Source organism: Condylura cristata, unplaced genomic scaffold (assembly GCF_000260355.1).
Source record: "Condylura cristata isolate star-nosed mole 26May11 unplaced genomic scaffold, ConCri1.0 scaffold00008, whole genome shotgun sequence".
NCBI classification, from domain to species: domain Eukaryota; kingdom Metazoa; phylum Chordata; class Mammalia; order Eulipotyphla; family Talpidae; genus Condylura; species Condylura cristata.
In genome coordinates this window covers 19,496,151-19,515,543 of record NW_004567109.1, presented here as the reverse complement: position 1 = coordinate 19,515,543, position 19,393 = coordinate 19,496,151, and the positions used below count along the sequence as shown (strand labels likewise).

General features: G+C 56.5%; 1 protein-coding gene across 2 annotated transcripts; it reads left to right on the top strand.

Moving 5' to 3' along the window:
- The first annotated feature begins 6,062 nt into the window (after positions 1 to 6,062).
- Positions 6,063 to 18,774, top strand: RSPO1 (R-spondin 1). 2 transcript variants are annotated; one of them, XM_004678811.2, is made up of 5 exons: positions 6,063 to 6,436; positions 14,952 to 15,143; positions 17,086 to 17,235; positions 17,470 to 17,658; positions 18,343 to 18,774. In XM_004678811.2, exons 1-5 carry the CDS (start codon positions 6,340 to 6,342, stop codon positions 18,504 to 18,506), a joined length of 792 nt encoding a protein of 263 aa, XP_004678868.1. In that variant the 5' UTR covers positions 6,063 to 6,339; the 3' UTR covers positions 18,507 to 18,774. The 2 variants fall into 2 exon arrangements, with proteins under 2 accessions (XP_004678868.1, XP_012577645.1); XM_012722191.1 differs by lacking the exon at positions 17,470 to 17,658 and having other exon boundaries at positions 6,340 to 6,436.
- Positions 18,775 to 19,393: the final 619 nt, after the last annotated feature.

Below are 19,393 nucleotides of genomic sequence, written 5' to 3'. Positions count from 1 at the left end.
TTTCCTCAGGCAGGAAACCCGAGCCCACTGCCTGGCCTGAGACAGCTTCTAGAGCAGGGTGGTTTGTGTTATTTCTCTCTCTCTCCCACCCTTCCTCCCTCCCTCCCTCTCTCTTTCCCTAAATGCAACAAAATAAAACCAAACAAAAAGCCCAACGCCTGGCGTGGCTTGTCAGGGAGTTATGCAAGTGTGTAAAAAAATAAAATAAAATAAACATTGAGTTTTCAGCATTTGCGGCTGTTTGATTAGGCACGGAGCAGAGCCAAGGGCCAGTGAGAGGTAGGAAAGGCTGGGGCAGAGGGGTGAGGGGAGAGGCCCAAGGGGCTTAGATGGGCTCAGAACCAACTGGAAGTGACTGCCTGTCTCCTACAAACTTGGCGCTACCCGGCTTTGTGGACCCAGACATTAGGCATGGGGACCCACCGCCTCCCCAGCCACCATCCCTAGCCCCTGATTGTCAGCATGCTCCAGGGATCCCTCCATCTCTTCTGTCACTATCAGAAACCCTGTGCGCTTGTCTCCCCCTCTCCTGAGGAGGTTCCACAGCTGTCCAGCATACTCACACACACCCCCGCCACCTCCCCCAATCAGTACAGCTTTTCTGACTTAACTCCTGCTTACTGGAGTTAGCCCACTATCCCTTTACCTAAGGCTAAAATGAAGCTGGAGATCAGCTGTTTGCCACCCCAAGAAAGAGTCTTCCTCCCTGGCTTCTTCAGGTTGGCTTCAGCATCATGTGGGTCACTGCAGGTGTCTGCGGCCCTTCGGACTCACTCAGCCAACACAGACTGAGCCCCCAACACTTAGGCCTCTGTGTCCTTCATCCACTGATCTTTCGGAATAGACAGGGCCCTAAGATTCAGAGGCCTTAAGCACCGTAGGTGTGGTCACACCGTTGTTAAATGAGGAAACAGGTATTTGAATCTAGGTTTTACTCCAAAATCTCCCTCCTTGCAGGTAGAGGTGTCCTGGCCTGTATGCCCAGGACCTTGTCACCTCACATTTTCTCTGTACTGGGACGATGCGCTAAAGACTTGACCCTGAGATTAGGAGGGCGTGGCCAGAACCCTGTAGAGCCGGTTCCTAGTCCTTCGGGAGAGGGAAACTGAGGTTTTGGGAGGCTCCCAGGCCCCAGTGTTGACCCCCCCTGATGCCCGGGAGTTGCAGCCCATGCTCTGACTGCTGGAATCCCCGGGGCTTAGGGCCGAAGGAGGTGAACCGGGAAGGGGAGAGGGTCGGCGCCGGGGTCCAGAGGCGTGTGTTACTGCCAGGTCTGCGCTCGGAGCACCGCGCCCCAGTTTCGGCAAGGGCATGCGGGAGGGGGCTACGGGCTCCCGGGCCTGGCGCTCCAGTCCGTTTTTTGCTGCGGATCCCGGGAAGGGGGGCCGGCTCGGGGGTGGGACTGCAAAGGGTGGGGGGATTCCCTCCCTCGTGCGAGCAGAGGACTGGCCCCTCTCCGGACTGAGACTGAAAGCATGAGCGCCGAGAGCTGACGGCCAGAGTGGGGCATTGCGGACCGCGAGCCACCCCAGAGGACCGATGCGCCGGGTGGGGCGCTGGCCCCTAAGGGTGTGAGCCGCCCGCAGATTGTGCAACTTGGGAACTGGCGGGCCGAGCGCGGGTGAGCGGGCGCTCAGGACAATCCCTCGGCTGGCCGGGCGGGTGAGCCGGCCTCGCCCTCACCCCTCGCGGGCCTGCCCCTGCCGCGGCTGGCGGCGCGCGGAGGTGAGTCTCCCCTTAACGACCCCGTCCTCCTCTCTGGCGCACCCTGGCCCCAGACCGCGGGCGCTGCGGGCCCTCCCGTCGGGGCTTGGCTGAGCGCTGGGGGAGACTGAGTGAGGAAGGGGCTTCTGACTGCTCTCTGCACTGTGAAGGTGCAAGAGTGCATCTCTTTGCCCCCCCCAGCCCCCGCAAGTTCTGCCGTCCCCCCCCCCAAGTCACCTGGCAAGCCAGTGAGCAGCACCCTCTCTGGGGCTCACTAGGGTTCCCCCAACCACGCAGCCCCGGACGATCTTCCTCACTAGTTCTGAATTCCCCGAGTCGAATTCCCCGATGCATCACCACCCCCAACCCAGAAGCTCCCAGGTTTGAACGCCGCGGATTCCCCTACTCCCACGGCCCTCAGTTACCCACTACCCAGTCTCGCAGCTGCAGCTGGGGCTGGGGCGTGCGGTGGCCCCCGACTCGCGCGGCCGCGGCGGGTGCCCTGCGAGGTGGCGCAGCTCGCTGCCTTCGGGGTCGGGCGCTGAGAGGCGAATGGTCCTGCTTAATTGGGGAGAAGTGGGAGCTGTGCCTGCCGGGGGCTCCCGGGAAAGCTCAGAGAGATTCTGAGTGCGGTAATTGGAGGCAGTTTTCCTCTGTAAAGTCTGCGTCTCCGACTTGCTGGGTTATCTTGATTTGGGGTCTAGCAGGGGGACTCCCCTCTCCCTGCACCTGTTGGGAGTCTCAGGTTTGCGCACCAGGGCTGGGAGGGAGGAATATGAAGGCGACTTTCCCCCTGCCCGCACGGGTGGGGGTGGGGGTGGGGAGAAGGCCCCCAGCACCTGGCTCGCTGGGCTCAGGCAGACTCAGTAATCCCAGAGGGTCAGGCAGACCAATATTTGGTCCCGCCTCCCGCCCAGCAATTCTTCTGCTGCCGCCCACCAACCCCCTAGGTGGCCAAAACTCTCCACCCTGCGGAGGGTCCCGTGGGGAGGCTAAAGAGAAATTATCGGAATGGTTTATGTTTTGGGTCTGTACCCGGCCAACGAAGTACCAATTCATCCTTGTAATGTTGCAGACAAAAATGTGAAAAGCTACTCAATTCGCACTGTAGGAGGGTTTGTCCTCCCTTCACCCCAGCTGTATCCCCCTTCCCTAGCACCTGTGACCTCGGGACTCCCCAGACCACCTAGCTAGCAGCCTCTCCCTGGTCTCCCACCCAATCATCGCATTCTGCCTTTGCTTCCCGTCTCAACCCCTTCCCCACCTCCCTGGACTTATTCTGGAAGCTAGGTCCTGCCCCACACCCTCAGGTCTCTTGTCCGCCCTTCGACACCCAGTCCAGAGCAGCAAATCCCACTATCACTGACCAGGTTTGTGCTGTCACTGCCAACAAGGTGGGGGTCATTCGGTTTTCTTCTTAGAGTTGTGGATGGTTAAATGAGGTCCCAGCACAGGGCAAGCTGTACACCGTAGGTGACACCCTCACTCTCAACCTTGAAGAAAATGCCCTTCCTTACTTCCCAGATACCTAAGACCTTGGGCAGTTCCCACCACTGCCTCTGCCCATGCACAGAAATGGGCCTCCGAAAATGAACTGCCTGGGCCATATAGCCCAAGGGGTGAAGGAGAGCAACCCACAGAAATGAGGCAGGCTCCTGTACCCTCGCTCAGCCCTGGTCTGTGTGTCCAGTGCCATGGGGGTGGGGAGGGACTGCTGCAGGGTGTGGATGAGAGGCTTGAGCCTCTGGGGCTTGACACTGAAGACCTATCCAGTGTTTATAAAATCAGATTTCACATAACGTTTTTGAATGTCCAACTTCTCTTAAAAAAAATCAAATCTGGCAATATCGAGTTATTATTTCTGCCTGTTGGTAACCAAATGGAGCTGAATAGCATATGCTTCATTTAGGGGAGTCATCGACCTCTATTTCACCCCTTGAACCTCTGGTTTTCCTTCTGTTTGTCACTTCTACCCCTAGCAGAATGAGCGTTTAGCTCTGCTCAGGACTGATCCTTTGGTTGGTTCTTTTTTTTTTTTTTTTTAAGTGCTCAAAACTCTTCCCACCCAGGGATGGGTGAGGGAAGCCAGGGTCAATTGCAATGAAATTCAGATCCAGATCCTGGTTGCAGTCATGTTTTGTAGGGTGATTCAGGTGGGAATGGGCAGGAGATGCTTGCTGACAAGGTCATAGGAGTGCAAGAGTTGGAGTGGAAGCTAAGACTTGGAAGAATTTAGAAGGGAAGAGGGAGGGAGGAAGGGAGCCAATATTTGTCCAGCACTAACCTGGACAGTGTGTGTGGGCAGGCACAGTGAGTACAGAAATGCTTACAAGCACCCCAGAGATACTGATCACAGATGGGGCCAAAGTCTCACAGACCCAGGATTTAATGCCAGGTTTGACATGGCTTTCTCCAGTGTTTCGCAAGTGTAAAGACTCAGCACCCAAGCCTCTATCTGCCAGGGTCCTCAGGGTTCCCAGAGTGACAGGTTAACCCAATCACTTTGAGTAATCACTTTAGTGGAAGGCAATCAACCATGAAGAAAGTCAAATGGTGAAACTGCAAAGCAGTGCTCAGATTAAAGTTAGTATCCAGATGATAACAAACGGTTTCCTTCGCTTTTCAAATGACCATTGAAACGTAGACACATAATAAAGTCTTGCTCATAAAAACAACCTATATTATTGTGCCTTCACTATCTGCCATGCATCATTCTAAGCAGTTTATTAACTCATTTAAGCCATAAAAAGCACACAACGCCCTTCAGGCTCAGACCAGCTCAGCAGCTAGCCCAAGGTAATAGCTAATAAATAGCAGAGCCACCATTTGAAGCCAGGCAATCTGACTCTGAAGTTTATGCCCTTAACCATCATGCTCGATGACCAGCCTCTGAGATTGTATACGTGGGCCTGAAGACTCCAGATTGATCACTCCATGTGGGGGGGTGGGGGGTGGGGAGGATGGGCGGCTTTGGCAAGTCATAAAGGGAGTACTGGAGGGGCATGAAGGGGCTGGCATTTGGGGGTGGCCAGGGGCATCTCTGCTGGCTCTGGCCACAGCACCAGGTGGGATCCATCAGCCACATGTAAACATGTCTCACAGACAGCTTAACCACTTGAGTGTGTCTGGCCTTCAAAGTTGGTGGGAGAGGCTGAGGAGGGAGGTGCCGAACTCCCCTGTGGGGTAATGATTTATCTCCCACACAGGTGGGCTCTCCTGGGGCCTCTCTGAGAGGCGAAGGGGGAAAGGTTGGAAGAGGGGTGGGCAGCACCTCGACACTAGCATTTCAGATCCCTCATTTTGAAAAAAACGCAGCCAGCACTCAGAGCAAGCCCATGAAACAGGCCACAGGCATATTCACCCCCATTTCATAGATGAGGAAACTGAGGTTCAGAGGCGAAAGTGACTGTCCAAGTCATCCAGCCAGTGGCTGGGTGAGGCTTTCCTGGCATCTACAAAGCAACAGCCCCATGACTGCCAGTCTGCCTGTCCCGGTGTGTATGCCACAGCATTTGGGGGGACGTGCAGGTGGCCTCAGTGGTGACAGCGTGTTGAGAGTGTGTGACCCTGGGCGTGCGGAGCGGGGTTTCTCATCCTCTGACTCCGAGGCTGAGCTCCAGCTTCTCAGACATGTTTCACCAGGGAGGAACCAGCTCCCCTACCCCCATCACCACGGCCAGTGGGTCCAGAGACCTGGCTCTCCTGGGCTGGGGATTATCCCCATTCTCTGTGTCTCTGGCCAGGGCCGGCATCGCAGCCTCTTTTATCCTCTCACAAAGGCCAGGCCCGCCGGGCCTGCTGTGTCAGAGTTTCTGTGGCCGGGGAAGCCTTCCTTCCGTTCCTCCCGCCAAGCCCAGAGGGCCATGCAGGGTCTGCCAGCTTGTGGGGAGACCACGGCTCTAGCTCCAGGACATGTGAAAGGCACAAGGGCCACTCCGCCCTGGGGAGAGAATGCTGGAGCATTGCTCGCTGGGAGAAGGACAGGGAGAGTTCCCCTTGAGGAGACGCTAAATTCCTACAACATGAGGTCTGTAGGGTAGACCTAAAAAAGAACTTCCTGTCAGAACGGGCGGCATGAAGCCGGGTGAGACCAGCTGGCGCCCAGTGTGATTCACAAGTTTGGTTTGAGACACTGCGTATTCCAACATCTTGGTAGCCAGCCCGATTCCAGGCTGAGGTGGTCCACAAGAGACAGTGGGCTCTGCAGGGGCGCCCTGGTGGGCGATTTGTAGTGTCCAAACCTCCTGAGTTCTCGGAATCTCTGTGTAAGGAACCACACAAGAGGGGTAGAGGCACAGGTTGAAGGAATGAACCCCCATGGTACCCCCAGATTAACCCTTTCTTCTTCTCTCCTAACAGGTTGGTTTGGGGATGTACCCCTGCTGAAGTGACAAAGATCTCCCATATGATACCCTGAGGTGCCTTTGAGGAAAGCTCTCTGGACCTCCTATGGGCCGATGGAGAAGTGGGTTGCCCCCACCCTCTGTCCTCAGCTGAGATTATGGTGGATTTTGGACACGGCCCAAGCCTGGGCTTCCTGCCACTGACCCAGCCCATGAGGCATTAGCAAGAGCCCTGCGCCCCCCGTGCTCCAGAGACCCCCTCCTGCCAGGGGCCTGCTGCTGGCGAGTGACTATGCGGCTTGGGCTGTGTGTGGTGGCCCTGGTTCTGAGCTGGATGCACCTCGCCTCCGCTGGCAGCCGAGGGCTCAAGGGGAAGAGGCAGAGGCGCAGTGAGTAGTGGGCCACCCGGCCACTGGGGCCTTGGGGGTGGAGGGGCGCTTGGGGACCAGCGGGCCTCCTGCTGACTTTGCTCTGTGAGGACCGCTGCAGACGGGGCTTTGCCTGTTGTGGCTATGTAGGCTGCTCAGCAGATGATCCTGCTCGTGGATTATCCCACCTGGTTTCTTTGCGGCGGTGACTCCCTCTGTAGATCACTCACTTTGTCTGCTTCCCCTTGGTAGGCTCTGCTTTCTAGGTTGGCCCCTCGCGAGGGTCCAGTTTTGTGGGTCATGCCTTGGCATGGCACCTGCTTTGTGTGGTAGCTGCGGAGATGCTTCCTGGCCCCAGGCTGGCGCTTGGTCCCCTCCTCACCGACAGGCCTTCAGGGCTGCTTCCTGAAGCATCATCAACTCCTCGGACCAGGAACTCACTGCACAGCCTGGCAACAGTTTTCTGGGCCCAGGTCCTGGGGCAGGAGCCACTGGTGGGGGTTGTGTGTCTGTGGCTTTTAACCTTTCCCAGTAGAATTCAGGGGGCTGCATCGGGGAGTGAAGGAGAAGCAAGGGAGGAGATCCTCCCCACCACCCTGCCGACCAGAGAGAGCCCAGAGCTGAGTTCCTTTCCCCTCCTTTTGTTAGGATTCCTTAGAAGAGAGGGCTCTCAGCTTTGGAAAAAATCCAATCCCATCACGTATTGACGAGACTAAGGAAGGGGAAGAGATTGACCCCAAGGACAGTCAGTATCAGACTGGAAGTCTCCTAACCCCTGTGAGCCCAGATCTTCTTAAAAACAACTTGCTAGATAAAGTCCAAGATTAACTTGTTCCCACCACCCTCGCCAACCCCATCCTCGAGCCTCTGAGTCCTGTCCCCAGTGATGGGCCTCAGTACCTGCCTGTTGTGTTGTGGGTCGTGGGAGTGGCCACTGCCTGTGAGGGACCCCCTGGTTGTCTTTGCACGGTTCCCACAAAGAGATGTCATTCCTCAGGCGTGAAGCCACCCCAAACCTCGCCAACCTCTGGCCTCGCTTCCGAGGTGCCCGGCCCAAGCCCACCAGCAAAGGTTGGCGAGCCATGGGGTTTTGCTAGGTCTCCACAGAGCGGCCAAGGCCAGAGCCCAGCCTGGAGAGAGCCGCGCAGAGAAGCGGTGAAGCTGAAAATCCCTGGCTTAACAAACAATTAGAGTCGGTGAGGTTTGATCAGCAGCGAGGCCTTGATTTTCCTCCCTTCTCACCTGGTGGGGCCAGTGTTGGGACACCACCGGCCAGATGCAGTTTAGCGGCTTGTAATCAGCCTTCTCTGTTTCCGGGAGGGGAGAGGATGCGATAGGCCTCATGCCCGGCCGTGTGCACCGGTGGCCATGTGCCACGCACAGAAACAGAGCCACACACGCACCTAACCCTGGCACAAGACCTGGGTCGCATCTGTTGTGCCAAAAAAAAGTCTGGCTTTTACGTCTGATGTGGCCAGGAGAACACAGCCATTATTCTCCTCCGCTTGTGCTAAAGCTACATCCTGCGGGTTTGGCCGCAAGGAAATGGTTTCTGTTACTCCGTGGTGTGCGTGACACCTTGATGGCCAGAGAAGAGAACAGGGTGAGCTCTGGGGAAAGTCTTAGGGTGCAGTGAGCACCCAAACCCAGAGGCTTAGAGAGCGCTGAGGGTAGATGTTGCTGGCCATACTTGTTAAAGAATAACTATAAGGTTGCAAGTGCAATTGTGTGGGAACTGAGTAAGGCTCACCTGGGATAAACAAATGTAAGTGGAACCTTCCAGACTTCAGCAAGCACCTGCTGCTCTATAAACAGGTGGGCCACGTTGCCCCAGGGTGTGGGGGTGGGGGAGGAAGGTAGAAGGGCGGTGATTCCTGGGCGTTCTGCTCTGGCCTCTGACCTTATAGGCCAGCGAGCAGTGCTGGGCACAGGAGGGAGTGGGAGCGGGAGTGGGTTTGCTGTGTGTGAATGTCAGGTCTGCCGACTTGGCCACCCCACGACGCCGGGCCGGTAGGGCCACGGAAGCCACCCCATCTAGTTCTTCCCAGAGCCATACACCAGTTCTGAGCGCAGAAGTTGCTAGTTTTCGGGTCGGGATGGTGGTCCCACTGCATGGAGCGGGGAAAATATTTAGCAAAGAAGAGTCATCAGTCCTGGGGAACCTTCCACAGCTTCTTCCTGAGAGCCCCCTCCTCCGCTCCTGGGCCCCTCTTCACTCACCTTCTCCCCCAGCATCTCCGGGCCTGTCGCACCTGTGTTCCTGCCCTCACTGAGCACTCATCCCCTCACCAGCCCTCACACTGAGTACCCCGACACTCTACCAAGACCCCACTCCTACCTGACCCTTGGACCCCCTCATTCCATGACCCCCACGGTCCCCTCTCACTGTTTCCTCCTCCACCTGAATCTTAGCTGTTTGCTCCCTCAGACCACCTTCCCTCCGGGAAACCTCATTCATCCCTGTGCCGGTTAACATGTTCATGGCAAACCTGTGGGCCTGCCCTGGGCCCAGAGAGTCTTGAGGATTCCGCAAAGAGCCGGGGTGTGAGCCGGAGACCATTTCAGACTAGTGTAGTGACTGCTAATGGACATGGGGGAGGTGTGGGGGGTGGGGCTGGTATGGCCAAAGGTGTGGGGTGGGAGGGGGTTTCTGCCCTATTCAGCTTGGAGTAGCTGGAGAAATAGTTTCTACGTGAAATCCTGGTGTGCCTCAGGGTTGCAACTGGAACAGCCGAGTTCCTGTGTTGCTAAAACCCTTCTCCCCTTAAGGTAGGGCAGAGAAGGTACCTGGGGCCAAGAACATGGTCCTGAGGGGGATGCCGCTGACGGAGGAGGCAGGCAGAGGTCAGAGGGCAGGGTATTTTGCAGCTGCCAAGCTGAAGAGTTTGCCCTTGCCCTGACTAGAGCTGTGGATAAAGGGGAGCCACTGAGAAGTCTTATTGGGGAAGCAGCACGCTGAGGGCAGGAGGGGTGAGGGGAGGTGGCAGGTGGCTGAGGTGGGAGGCTCACGGGCCATTTAAAAGGCCAAGGGGAGGCAAGTGAGGCCTAAACTCAGCAGTTGGGCTAAAGGGTGCTGGCTGTCCCCAGGCGCATGGCAGCAGCAGCCCAGGGCCCTGGGGACAAACTCAAGCCAGTGACCTGGGAAGTGCCCTTGCCACTTCTTGCTGGCCTCCACGATGAAGCCTGTTCTGCAACCTCCCACCCCTGCCCACCCAATGCAGGTCGCTCTTCAAATCAGGTTCCACCAAGGCTACTCCCTTGGGCAGATTCGTCCCTGTGGTGAGTTCCTGTCATCCCCCATTGACCCTCAGTAGCCTACCTGAACCCCCATTACTATATAATCCATTTATGGAGTCTTTCCCCATACTTGGCTCCCATTCAGAAAAAAGGTAGTTTCCACTCTCTACAGCACTTTCTAGTGAGAGAAAAAGACATTTTAGCAGATAATAATCTCCAAGATGGTATCTACCATGATGGATTCAAGTACCAGGGGCCCATGTTTTGTGGGGACACAGAGAAGTACTCTATTCAGACTTTGTAGGGAGGTGAGATCAGGGGAGACTTCCTGGAGAAGGTCACTAGCTCTGAGGGTTGAAGGAGACAATCAGATTCAGGAGGAGGTAGAGAGTGTTCCAGGCAGAAGGACCAACTCAAAAAAGGGCACAGAGGTGTGAAGTAGTGATGATGTGTTCAGAGAAACAAAAATAGTCCCATGTTGCTTAGGGGTAGAGATGAGAGGGCTGGGGTTGGTCATGGAGGAGGTTGGTCTTCCTTCTTCTGGCCACAAGGAGCTGCTGGTAGATTTTAGGCAGGTGTGGGACATATCCGTGTTGGGTTTTGGCTTTTTTTCAAAGATGTATTTATTTATGCATACAAAACTGGGGTAAGGCCAGAGGTGGGGGGGGGGAGATTTCGCCAGAGACAGAGTGGGGAGCAGAACAGGCAGATGGAGGAACTATACTGCTGAGGGGAGCAGCGAGTGAGACAAGAGGGGTCTGTCGCCCCCATGTGGGTCACCTCCTTGGCTGGGTGTCCAACTCAGGGCCGCAGAGGCTAGCGTGTGGCAATAGTTTGATAGCACTGAGACTTCAACCCCTGTGCCACCAGGAAGGCCCCAATATTGGCTTTAGAAGGGTCTCTAGAGCTGAAAATGCTGGGGAGACCGGGGGCAGTGATACTGCCTAGAGGAGAAGCCACAGCCGGAAGTCCTCCAGGAAGACTGGGACTGAGTCCTGTGGAGCAAGCCCTGGTTATAGGATCATCAGCTTGAAATGGTTTAACAGGATAAAGGTGGGCCAGTCCTGCCTTCCTGGCTTGGCGAGGAGGGCTTCTGAGGCTTGAGGCTGGAGTCAGGGACAAGGACTGAGGGGGCTAATCCCTGAGTTCCTGAGGGGGCTCCGAGTGGGCAGGGCTCTGTCTTGGCTTGGGATCTAAGAGAGCTGGGCAGGGAGCAGGAAGGGCGGGGCTGGGTGAGGGGCCCTTGTGAAGAAGGTGGAAAGGAGGCTCCACTTCCTGTCTGCGCACCCTCCCCATGTCTGTGCCCACCCAGCCTCATCTGCCAGACCACAACCCTGCAACGTCCCCCTCCCTTCATAGGCACAGGGGCCAGAGGGAGCCTTCAGCCTGGCCTGCCATGTCCTCCTGTGGTTGACCAGTCACCCACTGGTGATGCTCCAGTAGATTTAATCACCAGCGATGGCTTCCTGGTCAGATCCATGAATCCTCTCTCTTGATGGCTCTCCCTCCTCAGCTTCCACTTGCTCTCAACTATAGCCTTCTGCTCTCCAAGCCACCCAGGGTGCCTCCTAACACGACACCGCCACCTGTGACACTGGTCATGCCTGGCTTCGGCTGACGGCTCTTCTCTCTGCTCCATCCTGCCTTGTGTTGAACACCCTGACCTGTCTGGTTGTTCCCTCTTGGCCTCTTACAGGCTCCTCTTTTCCATTCTTTAATGTCTGATTCTTCTCCTCACTCTTCACTCTCCGTCCCATTTCATACATCTCCTTTGATGACTGCACCATCTCACAGGTCTCCAGCCAAGATGTCTCCTTGCAGTTCCTGACTCACATGGTCAGCTGCCAGGTAAACACCTTCCCTGGTGTCCCAGGGGAGCTGCTGCTGCGCCTCCTCCTCCTGCTCTCAGGGAGGGCCCACAAGCCACCCTGTGGCACACGCCCACCTCCTTGGAGTCACGGGGACTGGTGCTTTCCTCCGCCCCTCACCCCCACGTGCAGCCCACCGCCTTCACTTGTTGACTTCATCACTGGAGATTTTACGTGGCCACTCTTGTGACCCTCCCGGCTCAGTGGCCTCTCTGCGCTTGGGGGTTAGCCTCCTCCGCCTTGTGCTCCCTCCGGCCCCTTCTCCCCACTTCAGAGTGACCTTCCTAGCATGGACTCCCAACCTTGCCTGCTACTTTAAAGCCACCAGGGATTCCTCATTGCTTTTCAGATAACATCTGGACTCTTTTGTATGAATTCAAGACCCTTTCTCGCCTGGCCCTGCTTGATGTCTAACCACTTACTCCATGCTCTGGCCATGCCACACTAACTTCAGAACCCTGTGGGAACTGTCTTTCTCTTGCGTGCCACTGATCGCTCGGAAGAAGAATGTACCCAGAATTGACTGTCGTTGGGTGAATGGGAGGTAGTGGAGTTCGGACATGGCCCCTTCGCCATCCTGGATACCAGTGATAAGACAGGAGAAAGCGAAAGGATCATTGTAGAGACCCTTGTGACGGCAGTTAAAGGAAAGGGAGGCAGAAACCTAGAATTCATTTCAACAATAAATTAAGTAAAAATAGTGAGTAATAAAGGATTTATCTTTGGGGTGGAAGTAATACCTAAAATCTGCAGGCTCACTGATACTGCTCAATAGAGGCCCAAAGTGAAACTCATCCCAAAGGCTCTCTCATAACTCCAATACAACATTTGAACTTTTTGCTCTTACAATAACTAAACCAACAAGAATGATACTGAAAGTATCAAGACGATACTTTTATCGTCTTGATCAATTAAATGGTAACACTGACGCTCTACAAGTACATTCTACATTGAACCAAAGCCAGACCAGTCATATGTCGCTGCTTTGCGGCGGGAGCGCCCTGAGGGACAAGCAGTGGTGGAGCGGTGTGAGGCAGGACTCTGCCGCTCGGGCACAAGCCCTTGCGCCATTTGCTGAAATCACACGGGCTAGTAGAGGCTGATCATGCGACGGTAGGATGAGGACTAGGGTCCGGAGAGTGGGATAGGAATGGAGGACAAAGTTTTACGAGGGACAGGGAAGGGGACACACGGTGACCAGAGGACAAAGTTTTACGAGGGACAGGGAAGGGGACACACGGTGACCAGGCGGCAAGGGCCATCTGCGTCAGCAAAGTGTGATGTTATCGCAGGCAGAGTTCTCCCCAGACCGCCATGGAGATGATTGGGGTGATGATGGTGATGGGGGTGATGATGGTGAGATGATGGTGATGATGGTGATGATGATGGTGGTGATGGTCGTAATGGTGATGATGGTTTTGCTGTCATTGTTACTGTTTGGGATTCTCTGCTTGCCTTCTCCTCATTCTCCTGCTCTGAAATGAGGGTTCACTCCTGGAGCAGATGCTCCCCCCAGTGCCCCCCCAGAGTGGCATCCTTTTCAATGGTGGGAAGAGAGGCATGCAAGAGGCAGCCTCTTGTGCAGTATGTCAGGCCTGGGATTTGCCTGCAAGCCAGCCAACTCTGAAGCCTGAAACTCCAGGTCCACTTCGTGTATATTTCCTGGCATCTGTTCTGATTCTCCCAGCTCTCTGTCTCTAGCTCTTTGCTGCCTGGTTCCTCCTAAGTAGCTCCTCTCCTTCCTTCTCAACTGGCTTCTCTCCCCATGCGCCTCTTATTCTCAGTGGGTCTTGCTGGTCACCCATAGCCAGGTCAGAACTCTGGGACTCGTCTGACACTCCTCTCTTTCCTGGCTGCTTACTGATTGCTGTTTAAACTAATTGTATTCCTGAAGCTTCTCTCAAATCTTTCTCCCCACCTCTCTATTGAACAGAATTTTGTTTAAGACATTCTGACTTGGGTGGTTTCCTCCGTAATGGCCCACAGCCCTCTGGTCTCCACCTGGGCTGCCCAGGAAACTTTCCAACGTGTAAATCAGGCCAGACCCAGCTTAAAACTTGCCATTGGCTCCCTCCTGCTTAAATAGCTCAAAGGTTCCCAGACACTCTGCAAATCAAAGTTTCTATGGCCAAAATCCTGGGAACCACTAACCAGCCACTGTACTGGAGCATACTTAAGGTCTAAGAAGTCCTATAGTAAAGCGGGCTGCTTGGGCTCATTAACTTGTGGTTTCCTGTGCTCCCTGATGCAGTGATCTTTCCTCCACATCCTCCTGTGTCCATTTGGGGGAATCACGCTCCAATGAGTTCTCTTAGGGACATACTGCCTGGCAGGATCACGCCCAGGTTCCTTAGCGTGATGTAAAAGTCTCTTCAAGATTGGACCCTGCCTTTCACCACTCCCATCCTTGCCCCCACCCTGCAAGTTCTCTGCAATTCCCCTCCGTTGTTCTACACCTGTGTGGCTGCTCCCAGAGGCCCATTGCTGCTACCTCCTAATGGCAAATCTCTACGATTCTCCAAGAGTCGACCCCGGTGGCAACTCTGTGACTCCATCCCTCTCTTCTTTTGGGGCCCAGTATTAGACGGCTTATGGCTGTCAGCTTGTGTGGGGGCCTCTCTGCACCACTGAAAGATCAGCTCCCCTACAGAGAGAGCAGGCTGTTTGCCTTGTCCCCAGCACTCACGCACTCGGGGTACCTAGAAGGGGCTTGGTGAGTGTCAGTTGAACAAGTTGATGAGGGACTGAGATCAAAGGTCTGAGGTTTGGAGCCGGGACTGGAGGTCCCACTGCCTCAGAGGATGGTTCCAAGCTAGAGGATGGTTTCAGCCTCCGCACCACTGACATTTTGAGCCGGGTAATGCCTGTGAGAGCTGCCCCTGTTTTGTCGGGTGTTTAGTGCCTCTTCCACCCGCAGTTCTATTTCTAGACGCCAGTAGCAACCTCCCTCTCTGGTGTGCCAATCAAAAATGTCTCCAGATAATGGCACATGTCTCTCAGGGGAAGAGAATTGAGGCTGGTTGAGACACTGTTATTCCAATTGGTTGAGACACTCTTATTCCATTTGTCTTCCTGCCTCTGGGCATGTGGTCTTTTACTCCATTCTTCCTTAAAACTTTCTCAAGGATAAAAAAAAAAAACCCTTCCACCTGGGGCTGAACTCCCCGCTGGCAGGGGAGGGTGAGTTCCAAGGGTGCAGCTTTGGAAGCTTCTCTGAGGATGCTGGTGGCAGGGGAGGCCCTGGGGGTGGATCGGAGCTCGTGCTGCAGGTGGCTCCGAGCAAGCATCCAAGCATCGGGGTGCTGTGCAGCTGGCCTGTGCTGGCCTGTGCTTCCCAGAAGCACTGTCTGTCTACTCACTTCCCGGCCTGGGGGAGCCTGGGAAAGAGAGCTCCCGCCTCCGCTGCCCTCTCACCCTGTTCCGCCTTCCAGTCAGCGCTGAGGGGAGTCAGGCCTGCGCCAAGGGCTGTGAACTCTGCTCCGAGGTCAACGGCTGCCTCAAGTGCTCGCCCAAGCTGTTCATCCTGCTGGAGAGGAACGACATCCGCCAGGTGGGCGTCTGCTTGCCGTCCTGCCCACCTGGATACTTCGATGCCCGCAACCCCGACATGAACAAGTGCATCAGTGAGTGTGGCGGGGCTGGAAAGGGCAGTGGAGGCATCGGGGTGCTTTGAACTGCCGGTGGCTGATGAGAGCAGAGGGGACACAGGACAGGGAGGAAACTCCTCACGCCAATACCCTGCTGCTGGGCAACCTGAGATGCCCGCTCACATGTCCCACTCGCTTGTCCATGTCAGCACCACAGCCCCTCCCTCCCAACCCGCACAGCCTTGTGGCCCCACAGGCCCCTCTCAGTCACCCAGACCGCCAGCCCACAGCCAGGCTCTCCGGTCCACTCCATTCCACCCTTCACTGCCTGCCTGGCCGTCTCCTCTCTTTCTCTTGCCTCACTGTCATTGTCTTGCCAGGCTCCATCATCCCTCTCCTCGACCCCTGCCATAGCCTGTTCATCTGTCCTCCAGGCCTCACCTGGTTCCCTCCCGCCCTTCAGCCCTGCAGCCGGAAGGATGCTCTGAGCCACACAGCCTAGCCCAGCACATTACTGCTCAAGGCCTCATTGCCTCCAGCCCCCAGGACACTCGGCCCAGGCCAGCCTGCTCAGCCTCTTCCCCCTGGTCTTCTCACTCCACTCTCCCACCCCAGCTACAGCTATGTGCTGCAGGACACGTGTGGCCACGCCGCCCTCCTGTCTCAGCTGTGACGAGCTGGGGAGACACAGGGGACACACTGATGAACAATGCCAATGCCCCTCCATTTGCTCAGGGCCTCGGAGTTTAGAATGCATTTCCAGATCACCTCCATTGAGCCTCACAGCAGCCTTCGGTTACAATGCATTTTTTATAGGTGATATCCAGGTTGGTAGGGAAATGACTGACCCAAGACCAACTTACTTGGATTCGAATCTCAACTCCACTGTTTATTCACTGGGTGACTGTGGGCATGTTGCAAACTCTCAAAACCTCATCTTTAAAATGCAGCCCTAGTTTTTGTCCCTCCTACCCCCCCCCCCCAGGGTTGTTGGGAGAGGCTTAGGTAAAGCCCTTGTGCCTGATACTCAATACGCAGTAGATTCTTATTGTCTTTTACCTGCAACCTAGCCCAGGCATCAGCTGAGAGAAGGAAGGAAGCGCAGAGGAGAGGGGAGGGAGCGAAGCTGGGTTCAATCCACAGAGGCCAGGAGGAATGAGGTGGGAGTGGGGAGCGTGTGCAGATGGACCTAGGAACCTGGATGGAGCTGCCCTCTTGGCCCCCCCGGTATTGGGGGTGGGGAATTCCCTGGCAGCTGGGGTCAGGTGCCAGAGATGGAGGAAGTCAGTAATCTGGGGAGGGATTGCGCAAGGCCTGCCTGCTCCAGCAGAGCCCTGCCACCCACCCGCCCTGCTCCCCCGAGGAGGGAGAGCTGGCAGGAAGGGTCAGGGAGGGACCCAGGAGCCCAACCAAGGTGGTTCCTGGAACTTGAATTTACAGAGAAAGAGGAATTTGCCCTGGGATCATCCCCCCACTCCCCCCCACCTCCTCCAAGATTTTTTTTTCTACTCTGGAAGCAGAACCGGGGTTTGGGTGCTGTAGATACCCAGAAGTCAGGGAAAGAGGAGAACAGACAAACACTCTGGGATGGGGTGTCAGCATGTCCTTCAGTTCAGTTCTGGGGTGCTGTGTGATGTTAGGATGCTCCTCTCTTACTCCCACCCAAAGGGTCCTATCCTCCTCTTCTGAAATTGCCTCTCTCAGGCCTCCCCTCTGCCTCCAGGGCCGCACTGGGTTTGCTTTGGGCTGGGAGTTGGTGGACCTTGGCAAGTCTCCATGTCGCCCTTTAAGCGTGACCACCTTGGCCTCCCCCTGCCCTTTCCCTTCCTTCCCCACACCCCGGGGGGTCATTGCAACTCCAGGCCTGCACCTGTCCTCAGTGTGGGTGGGAGTGGATGGGTGGGTGCTGGGGATGGGGATGAAGGGCAGTGTCCATTCCAGGCTGAACCAGAGGCCCCCCATCTGGTCCTCTCCTCAGAATGCAAGATCGAGCACTGCGAGGCCTGCTTCAGCCACAACTTCTGCACCAAGTGTAAGGAGAACTTGTACCTGCACAAGGGCCGCTGCTACCCGGCCTGCCCCGAGGGCTCTGCAGCGCCCAACAGCACCATGGAGTGCAGCAGTCCGGGTGAGGTGCCAGAGGCCCCGGGGAGGGGGCTGGCCAGGGGAGCTGCCGCACAAGAAAGCTTGCCCCACAAACACCCTCTGGGCTGTCTCTTGGGACTCCTTTGCCCTTCTGACTAGAGACGCTTTTGCCTAAGGATTAGGCAGAGAGCAGGTACAAGAGGCTCCCCCGGCTCCCCAGGTCATGGGGGGAGACGTGACCCCTGCTGCCCTTCCTCTCCCCCTCCCTGCCTGCCAGCACAATGTGAAATGAGCGAGTGGTCCCCATGGGGTCCATGCTCCAAGAAGAAGAAGCTCTGTGGTTTCCGGAAGGGCTCTGAGGAGCGGACGCGGAGGGTGCTCCATGCCTCTGGGGGGGACCTCGCCCCCTGCACCGACATCAAGGAGACCCGGAGGTGCACAGTGCGGAGGACGCCCTGTTCTGAAGGTGAGCTGCGGCCAGGGGGCCTCCCGGGGCGGGGTCAGACACGGTGGGAGGCCCCACAGCTCTGCTTCCTGCTCTTGCCTGAGAGGACCTCAGGCCAAGCTCGCCTCAGGCCCCTAGGCCGTGCGAACCAGGGCGCTGTCCTGACAGAGCAGTGCCAGGGCTCTGGTGGGCACTGGCAGCCTCTTGTCCACACCCCTCCTCTTTTTGTCTTGGTCTGTGGATATTGGTTCGGGAAGGGATCCTGGAGTTCAGGGCCCAGCAATGAGCGCAAAGTCCCATGCAGGTGTAGTGATGTGACTCAGGTCACGTGGTCAGTCATTGGCACTGGGGGGCAGGTTTTGTGGGGAATCTTCTAGCCTGTTCTGAGACATGCACTGAACATCTGGAAGTGCTGCTGGCCCACTGGGATCCAGTGGGAGGATGGCATGAGGAAGGGGAGGGCGTCTGGTTCGCTGAGGGATGGAAGACACAAAGGCTCTTGGGATCCCGCTCAGGACCCAAGTTGCAGGGTCGTCTGAGTAGGCTTCCGGTCAGAGGGGCCTGCAGCGGACGTCTCCAGGCGTCTTCCTGCCTCCCGCAGGCCAGCTTCCTCACCAGTCCTGCTCAGGCCTGTGGCCGTGCCCAGAGCCTGACTGCTTGTGGTGGGGCAGTCTTTGATGACCCGTCCTGCTGTTGGGGTTGCAGGGCAGAAGAGGAGGAAAGGCGGCCAGGGCCGGCGGGAGAAGGCCAGCAGGAACCTGAGCAGGAAGGAGAGCAATGAGGCGGGCGCTGCCAGGAGACGCAAGGGCCAGCAGCCGCCACCGCAGCAAGGGACAGTGGGGCCCGTCACGTCTGCGGGGCCCACCTAGGGACACTGTGCAGCCTCCAGGCCCATGCAGAAAAAGCCCAGCGCTGCTCTGTGTGATGAAAGCCTCCCTGACGTGGAGTGCCAAGGGCCACGCACACGCAGCCCACATGCATGCACCGCACAGACCCCATGTCTCACATGCGACCAGCAAACATGCACACACGTGTGCACGCACATTCTCAAGGCCACGGGAGTACACTTCTGTTCCTCGGACATCAGCGTGGGAGAGGACGGGGAGGCAGCGGGGTCCTCTGGCCGGCAGAGGACCCTCAGCACACGCCTGGTGTATGCAGCTTGCCATAGACATGTTGGAAGACATTTCCCAGGGGCAAGCCTGGACGTGGCAGGTGGAGCCTTCCGGAGCTGCTGGTCACGTCGGTCCTGCAGGGCGCACAGGAGCCCGGGCTTGAGACTGCTTCTGCATTTCCAGCGCTGTGACTCGATCATTGGAGAATATTGTTACATGATCCATATCAGGGCTGCCCTGACTCTGAAAACTGGCTAACGGTTTATTTCAAATTAAAACCAAAAACCAAATGACAACAGTAGCCACAGTTACTACATTCCTTTTCAACATGGTAGAGTGCCCGGGAGGGAGCAGGAAGGGAACTGAATTTCGAGAGACCACTAGTGGCCTCCTAGTCAGAGGGTCCCGAGCAGAAGAAAGCTTTGGGGGTCCTCTGAGGGGGTAGCCACATTCTCTACATCCAGGTGTGGCCTGCGACCCGGCATCGGTGTTGTCACAGGACAGCTGGCTAGAAAGGGAATCTCAGGCCCCATTCCTAGACCTGATGAGCCAGAGTCTGCATCTGAGCAGGGTTCCTGGGGACTGGCCGGCACATCCGGGCCTGAGAAGCAGCGCTCAAAGAGGGAACAAAGGCCTGGCCG